Raw genomic sequence first — 9,477 nt, 5'->3', positions numbered from 1 at the left:
TAAAATTATGTATTCAAACATATTTTACTTTCCATTCCATGACTGAAAAAAAAGTAAAATTTTCCACATTAACTATGGTTATATGTCGTAATTCCAAGAAAAATCTTGTTTTTAGACATTTGTGTGGCCTATGGATTCCTAACGAGCATCAAACATTATCAAAATTAAGTGTTCATTCTCTGGAAAATTTAGTGTTTATTCACTGGTAAGAACTGTTCCTTCACTTGGTCATCTTACTACTTATTATTTAAACCACCAAAAGCTTAAAACAATATTATGTAAGTTATCTAAATTTTTTTACATAATTTGTATTTAATAACAAATATGTCGACACCATCATTTAGCTAAAATTACAAATTTTGAAATTTTTATGATTTTTTCTTAAAGGCAAGCTAAGCTTAAGTGTTCCTTCATTCGTTAATTTACCCTATAAGATGTTGAAAATTTGTGATGTTGTGAGATGCTTAAAACTATTGACTATGTATTTTTATTAATATTTATAAAATATATATTCAAGAAACTGATAAACATATTAGTCCAAATCTATGCATACGTATGCATATTATTGAAATTGTATCAGTTATTGAAAAAAAAAATTAAAAAAAATAACATTAAATAAGCACAATCTGGTGTATAATCATATTCTTATCAGAAGATCATATCATATCCTATTTTATAAAACTAGATATTCCTTGAATAAAGTGTTTTTTATTCAAAATGTTTTATTCAAATTTCTTTACTATATTGCAAATAAATTATTAAGCGACTAAAAAGGAAACATTGTATTTTATAGTTAGAAATAAATAAAAATAAAAAGATTAGCAAACGATTATTAGCGAAAAAAATATGAATGAAATTTTACACTACGCGCGCGAAGTTAAGTTCCTCGCAAGTTTATCACATTTGAAAAATATGTAGATTAATATGGTATAAAAAAATTCATACCTTATAATTCAAAATTTTTTCATCCTCAATTTAATTAAATAATAAAAAATTATTAATAATTATTCAAAATTATATTTTTCATGAAATTATCTTTGGGTAAAAGAGTTTTATGAGTGGGTGCAATTTTCTTTAAATTGCTTTATTAGTTTTGAAAATATGACTAAAAACGTAAAAAGTGAAATTAACATTAAGGGGTACCAACTTTGGATCGCTCTCCTGACCAAACTATGGGGACCATATTTCCCAGATTGCGGTTACTCCCTATATTTTGAAGGTTAAGAATCCAAATATGTAAAAAAAAAATGTATGTTTATTCAGAGAAAGTACGTTTTTGTGTCTGATTTCGTAACTTAATTACTAGGTAGCACTAATTATTTAGCATATTTNAAAAAAAAAAAAAAAAAAAAAAAAAAAAAGAGACTGAATAACAAGGGTTTTTAAAAGGTTTCACCACATCAGTTTGCCTTACTTTCACAAAATGCTATTTAACATTCGAAAGACGAATGGGTCAAATTTAGCCTAAGAAGCCGGAATCAAGTATTTCTCTCTTCTTAGATCTACTTAAATATGAGTCCTACTGTAATAAAACAATCTGAATAATTTTATCGGGAATTTTTATTGTTAAATGTTAACACTTAAAGGACATGAAATCTGGTATTAAATTATTTATATGATCATAAAATAGGTACAATGATGAACTGATCAAATTTAAGGATATTAACTTGAAATTAAATACATACAAAAATATATACTCACTCCTTCTCTTTCATTTTCAGCTAATTGTAGAGAAGAACGTAATTCAAACAAAGTATCACCACCAAATAAAGATGCTATAAGAACACCATCAGGCTTTAAACATTTATGAATCTACAAAACAATAATAAAATATTTTTTTTAAAAAATTGAAGAAATAAGTTAAATACACACACATTGAATTGAAATGAAATATTTTTCTACTCAAATTCAGTTTCACAATAATTTTTTAATGTCTGAATGTAATATGAATATAGAACATGGTTTCATACATGAAATTTATCTATCTATTAATTAAAAAACTTTTTGACCATTAATAAATTATGAGATAATCTGGAATTTTCTTTTAATAGGAATCTTCTGCTTAATATTTATCTATTCTGAAAATTCTGTTTAAAAAATTAAAGTCAACCAAAAAGTTATAATGAGTTAAAGGCAGCTCTAAAATTGAACCTCACAACTATCTAACCCACAGCTCTGGGTGTAACACAATAAAAGAGAGGGCACATGTGCCATGTAAAATTGATCAATGTTTAAATCTTAGTACTAGAAGCAAAGTTGATTTCTTACTTTACCTTGTACATTAAGGACAGGAAAAATATAATACATGCAAGTTTTGAGTTAAAAGTTCTTTCCAATTAGACTGTTATCCTTTCATTAATAGGAGTTAATTTAATTTAATTTATTTATTTCAATATTACATTATAAGAAACTAAATAAAGAAATAAAAAATTTCATTTGGTTACCCTGTATCATATGGTTTTTTAAAGAAAATGAATGTGCATGATATTGAAGCTAAAAACTATTTAACTAAGATATTTTAATGAGGTTCTCGAGATATAAATATTTAATAGACATTCATTCTTAGGGCTTCATAGATTAATAGTTTAATAACTTTTACACACATTTTGATTAAAAATTAACGGTACATTCTTCCTTAAAAAAATTTCCTTTTTTATTGGCCAACCTTGTATCTTTTTAGCAATATATATTTGCAGTAACTTACTTGCTCAAATACTCCAGGAAGATTATTAATCCAATGAAAACTAAAAAGAAATAATAATTAAAAAAATTAAAAAAAAACTCTACAAATTTTAAGTGAGAATAATTTTTATAACATTTTAAGATAATTAAAAACAAGGTACATGAAAGCATGTTGGTAAAAAAAAAAAAAAATATGTGTAGAGGAAAGCAGTTTGCATTTAATTTCAATTTTTGTAAATGAGGACTTTTGATATTGCGCATAAGACATTCAAAGCTATGTGACAATCTAAAATAAAATTTTAATCAGAACATTTTGTTTAAATATATATCAATGGTAAAAATCTAGATTTAAAAAGATTAAATAATTGTTTGAAAACTTTTGCCTTTTTTAAAAAAATTATATTGCAACAAAATAAATAATGGAATAAAAAAAAAAGTTTTTTATCCTAAAATCATTTCCATAAAATGTAAACTCTCTAAAAAGTCGGAAAATAAAAGAGAATCCTTTTAAATCGTGAGAATAGTAAAGTTTATTTATTTAAGAATGTGATATGGGGAAATATGATCTACCTTGCACCAATGACACTCAAAAAAGAGTATCTGCCCCTGTTGGGATTGGATGTGGCCACTCAAAAAGTGTTAAAGAACCATCTGCTGTTTCCTAAGAATAATGATCTGGTGACACCATCTTGGTCTTTTACCAAAGTACAATGAATGAGCAAGTGGGGCTCTTTAAAGTGTGTTTAATCCCTAATCCCATCCTTTTGATTGAGGAAATTTCCGTATAAGTTAGACTGCCATGCCATGCAAAGTGTCAGCAAAGGCAGTCTTGGCTAAAGTATTGGTTATCTTATTACCATTCAATTCAACATGAGAAAGGACCCATTAAAAGTGTATAAAGGGTCTAGAAGAAAGCCGGCCACCAAGATCTAGAATTTTTAGGCTCGTCTTGTCCCCAATAATCATCCAAAAGAAAGTACATTGAGAAAGGTGCTATATAGAGAGCCAACTGTCCATTAAAATTCAAATGTCCCTAAAGACAAGTTCAATGGTTGTGTTAATAAATTGTAGTACTTTATAGATTACAATAAGTTTAAATCTAAATACAGAACAGTAGTTATTATTTTTAATCTTTAAATCAATTGTGTTATTAGTTGTCTCAAAATGCATGCCACTTTCAGAAATACTACTATCAACCCTGCTGCTATCAGTATACATTTTTGGAACCGAATATGGTATGACTTGTTTCGAAATCCATCTGTCTTGTAAATTTTTTGGACCATTTGACTGATTTTTTACAAAACTTGGTCAGGAGTCCAGTCTGTAAATGTATTTTATAAAGGTCAAATTTAAAATAAGAAAAGGAGTTTCAGGAGTAAGGTTCCACATCATCAGAAAACACGCCAAACCCTCTTGCCAAAGAAAAAGTACTGTGTTTCTTTAAGTGCTTGTTATGCCAAAAATAGAAAAAGGCAAAAGTTCTGTGCTAATCATTGTAGTTAAATAGTTTATTGCAATATTTTGAAAGGCAGTAATTTATTTCCAAAGAAAGAGGCAGTAAATCTCACTCAATATCAATTGAGCAGATGTCACAAAGGCACATAGTTGCACTTGTTCAATGTTGGTTAAGTTACATGGAATAAAAAAAAAAATACATGTTATTCAAATTTTATTCAGGCTACAGTTTTAGGATTTAAAAATTAATAACAATTTATTGACTTTTTACTTGCAAAACATAAAATATTATTTTTGACTGCCTCAATTAGTTCAGATGTAATGCCATTACAAACTGGGAATTGCATAAACAAAGTGAATAATTATCATTATTTATCATATTTTCAAATTTTACAATACAAGTGATAACATATAATAACCAGTAATTATTTATAATCATCAGTTTATTTCATTTACTTTAGTGTACATACAAATTAGAAAAAAAAGAAGAGAATACTATTTAAAAATAAGCATTGAACAAATATAATATTTTAAAAAAATAATAAGAAATAATATTAACTCACTTTAGGCTGCTCACAAAAAGTTCAATACTGTTTGGAGAAAAGGGCAAGTACTCCTCATCTACAACCATCTTAACAGTGGGTATTTCAGAACATATATTACTTCGTTTCTAATTAAAGGAAGAGAATAAATTTAAGTAAAGAGAAGAATTGGTTTGAGTTGTATGCAAAACTCAACTGTGCACCAGCTACAATAGGCACATACAGGAAGAACAGTTCATTGTAGAAGAAGCACAATTGCTCAACAACTACTACAGGCACACGTGAGGATAATTTGTTATAAAATAAGCACAACTGCTTAACATCTACAACGGGCACATACAAGAACAGTTTGTAGGTATCTTGTATGTGCCTATAGAAGAAGCACAACTGCTCAACAACTAGCAGTTCAAAGACGTTCTAAAATTGTAAGTTTTTATGTACATTTTACGTATGCTTTCCTTGATACCAATTAGCACATTCATCATGTTACTAGCATGGTATGTGGCAGGAAGATGCAAAGTTGATTCTCAGCAATCATAGCAACTCTAGGATATGAATTCCACAGCACTAAATCATATAGATGGAAAGAAAGTATGGCTGAATAAATTCAGGATTCCATCATTTCAGCAGATCATCTGTTTACATCTGTTAGCCATTGAGCAGAACATGGCCCCTTATTTGATGAGAAAGGGAGAGAGATATGGACACCCCGACATATTTATCCTAAAACTTAACTCTTCTACTTTCAGATTAAATGTCCAAATGGATCATTTTAATTAAAGAAAAAAAAATTTTAATAAAAAAATATATGATATATTTTTATTTATTTATTTTATTAAATCTAGATTTGTTTACATGGATATAAACATTATTTTATGAATAAAAAAGAAATATTACAGAGTTTTTTTTTTTGTTGTTTTTTTTTTCTTACACAGCAATAACTTCTGAATGATATTTCCTTTTATTACAAGGTTTATATCACAATGATATATTGAAAATACTAACATACTGAAAATACTAACAAGTTCAATGCTACATAACTTCACATGTTTGCAGTGAAATTATGGAGAACAAGAACAATTGAATATACAAAATGTCGTACACTTAACTTTTTTGCAATAAACCATTTTGCTAAAAATTGTTTATTGTGAGTTTTAAAATGCTAAAGCGACAGATACATACCACCATTTCAGATGAAATATCACACTGATATAGCATCTCAACATTATCCTAAAAAGATAAGATTAAAATCTAAAGCATTTAAATTAGAGAAGAAAACATAAAATTAAAAAATATATATATTTTTATAAAAAGATCTAACATTTTTTTACTTTTAGTACTTTTTTTAATACAAATTATAAAAAATTTTAAAACTAGCAAAACAATCCGATTAAAAATCTTATTTTCATCAAATCAATAAAAGTGATATTAAGACCTTTCAAAAGTTTACTCACTGGTGTTAAATGCTTAGAAATATGACCTTTTCCACAGCCTAGCTCCACACAATTAGTAAATGTCCTGTAAGAATTAAATTTAATAAATAATTAAAAAAAATTTTTTACTTGTAATATATGTTCTGCTATGTCCTGTAAGAATTAAATTTAATAAATAATTAAAAAATTATTTTTACTTGTAATATACGTGAATTCTGATAAAAGGATTTTTTTTTAACAAACCACAAATAAAATAGTTTTTTAACCCCTTAGTTTTAAAAAGACACCATAGTCTCATTAAAATAATTTTTTTTTTTTTACATAAATGACTTTTGCTCCTTTTAATTTTTTAAATTACATCGGCTATAAGTGTTCAGTCGATAATACAGCCACTCTTCAGTTTCAGGTTAGACTAGAAAGTAGTTTTTTGCTATGTTCAAAGGAAAAGTTTTGAGTTTATTTAATTTATTACCAACAACTAATTTTCTTTCAGTGCATAATTTGATAAAAACAATTGCAAAAGATAAACTTACTTCTGTTTCAGTCAAAGAAGCAGGTAATCTTACATAAATTTAGAATTCAATGGTTTTATCACCTTGCAATATCAACTTTAAAATAAATAAATAAATAAAGATAAAAATTTTGGAACAGATGTTTTGTAGTTTTAAATAATCTTCCAAATTATTTCACAACATATAAAATAAATTAAAATTTTCTAAAGTAAAAATGCCAAAGAATAGGTAAAATTTAGTGCTATTGGCTGAAACACTTTTGGTAAAAAATAAATGCAAGCAAAATTCATTTACAAATCCCTATTGAAAAATTGTGCAATCAGTAATAAAATATAAAAGTTGAATAAATGTAATAATGTTGAATAAATGTTAGTAATAAAAATAAATTAAGAAAAAAAATATGTCTTTAAATAGATATTTCACTTAAATTTTTAAAAGAATATCATGTAAATGCATATTTAATAATATGTATTGGTTTAACTAAATAACAACTTTTACTTTAACTGTAAACAATTGAGTCAGAGAGGCAGCTAACCTTTAAAGAGACCTATTATAATTCTTAGATATCTATTATGATATAATTCATTAATCAAAATTATAATGTAATTTTTTATGCTTCAAATAATAGTAAAAGTATGTACATTTAGATATTATTATTGAATAATAATAAAATAATTATGAACTATAAGCAAACTTAAAACATTTTTATTTATAGAAAAAATGAATAAATTGAATGATTAAAAAACACAATAGCAAAAACTATTTAAGAATACAAAACAGCAAAATTACCTAGTGATATCAAATACACGATCTGCAACCCTGTCACCAATCTAATTAAATAAATTCAAAATATTCATTAAGACATCCTGATTGAAGAAAAAAAAAAACATCAATATATATTCACAGAGAAAGTAAGTAAATCATTTACTAGTTCAGTAGAATCTCAATTTTCTGAAGTGATTTAGATTGAACTTCATAAGAAAAATCTAAATTTCCAGATAATCAAAATCAGTGTTTATCCATTATAAAAACTATCAATAGGGTTATAAAAAAGTTTTATTTGTTGTACTACTAAGCACAGTGATGCATGATTCATCCAATGGTGGTTTTTCCTTACATAAATGACAAAAAAAGTTTTGTTTATACCTGAGATGTTATAGCTACAATACAAGTTGAAGTTAAATTTTTTCCAATTTCAAAAAATAATTCTTGCACCTATGTGGCATCTGGTATTTTTAAAGTTGTTAAGTCATATCCAATAAATATATATGTAGAATAAAAGACTATCTATGAGTCAATACAACACACATCATATAAGTAAAAAAAAAGGCAAACCAAATGTTTATTAAAATAATGGAAACAGGATTTATTTGTAGAAATATTCCGATAATAGAGACTTTATTGAACTAGACGAGAATTCTATTTCATTATATCTGTGCCAAAATGGTAACCAAGTGTTATGACAACTAAGCAGCAGTGGCATATAGAAAAAAAAAATCACAAAATATTAACCACCTCAATGAAAGCCATCTTTTAAAACAATTTATTACAACTATAAGAATTAGGCAGTTTTATTCGTTTCTTGGCAATTCCAGAAGGCACAAACAAATACCAATAGAGAAAATGTACTAAGTTTATGTTGATTCAACACTAAACAGTAAGATATCAACATATTTAAAATACAGTCTTGTGCTGCCCTTTATGTGACATTTAATTTTTATCCACCCTTTCAAATTTATTTCAGCCTACTATATTCTGTTACCATAACATAATTTTAGTACACAATATATTGTTTTTTTTAAACAGTATATTAGATAAAATTATAAAAAAGGCACTTTCAAGAGAAACCTCTTAACTTTCAGCTCAAAAAAAATTTGTCAACTATGAACAAATTTGAAAGTTATATCTATGCATAGGAAATAGAGTGTGTATTTACCTTTAAAAATTTCATATTGTATAGATAGAACAGATCTTTTACAAGGCAATGTTAACAAAACCTGGGAAATGGGTAAACAAAGCTTTTAGTTAAAGTTAAATTCGAAATTGCTTACAAATTTGAAACTTGCTTTAAAAAAAATCTAACATATTGAAAATAATAAATATTAAACATAACGGGTAAAATTAAAGTTGTTTAAAAGTACACACAATATTGAGCAATGAGGTTCCGTTTTTATAAGATATTATCACTTAAAAATTATCTGCAATGATTTAAAAGAAAAATCCTGAATTATTTTTACAAAAACAAATTTATGGAAATAGCTTGATTTACTGCTCCAAACGTGTGAAAATACAGTAGACGAGTAACAAACCTGTATTAAATTGATTATAAATACAAATAAGTATGATATAGAGGTAATATTTTCTGATTCTTACTAAATCTCGTTACAAACAACGAAAGAGAAGTTTGTGTAGCTTACTTCATCTTTCAAATAATCATAAACTTCGCCACCTTTGATTTTTGCCGACCAATTTCTGTGTATCTTTTTAGTTTGTCTATCAAAAACATCTAAAGTTGTAATATTTGAAAATCTTCGTATAAAATGAACGTTGCGAAAAAATTCCGTTTTTTTAATAAAAGGGTTCAAAATGTTGTAATAAAATGATAAATTGCGAACATAAGTGGCAAACATATTCAATATTTTACTGTTTTAAATGTAAATTAGTAATTAATAAATGGTTAACATGACTTAAATATTTTATTAAGTTTACATTTTACTTATAAACTTGAACATATTTCTCAAAATCAAACCGAATTTTCAAATTTCAACCTTCACATCAAATGTAAATATAAACAAACCGTTGCTTCACTTCATTTACACCATTTACACTTGCGTATTTTTTGCACTTTCATAA

The 9,477-nt window shown here is 26.0% G+C and overlaps 1 protein-coding gene across 1 annotated transcript in view; it reads right to left on the bottom strand.

Moving 5' to 3' along the window:
* The window catches only part of LOC107455204 (arginine-hydroxylase NDUFAF5, mitochondrial), a 16,251-nt gene extending 6,823 nt beyond the window's left edge, over positions 1-9,428 (bottom strand). The window contains exons 1-7 of the mRNA XM_043053861.2: positions 9,042-9,428; positions 7,414-7,454; positions 6,134-6,197; positions 5,862-5,909; positions 4,701-4,807; positions 2,705-2,744; positions 1,702-1,812 (exon numbers count right to left, since the gene is read on the bottom strand). Of these exons, the coding sequence (XP_042909795.1) occupies positions 1,702-1,812; positions 2,705-2,744; positions 4,701-4,807; positions 5,862-5,909; positions 6,134-6,197; positions 7,414-7,454; positions 9,042-9,254 (624 nt within the window). The 5' untranslated portion in view covers positions 9,255-9,428. The remainder of the gene's footprint in view (positions 1-1,701; positions 1,813-2,704; positions 2,745-4,700; positions 4,808-5,861; positions 5,910-6,133; positions 6,198-7,413; positions 7,455-9,041) is intronic.
* Between the last annotated feature and the right edge of the window lie 49 nt (positions 9,429-9,477).

This window comes from Parasteatoda tepidariorum, chromosome 9 (assembly GCF_043381705.1).
Source record: "Parasteatoda tepidariorum isolate YZ-2023 chromosome 9, CAS_Ptep_4.0, whole genome shotgun sequence".
Classification (NCBI taxonomy): domain Eukaryota; kingdom Metazoa; phylum Arthropoda; class Arachnida; order Araneae; family Theridiidae; genus Parasteatoda; species Parasteatoda tepidariorum.
This window is presented reverse-complemented; position numbering and strand designations above follow the sequence as displayed.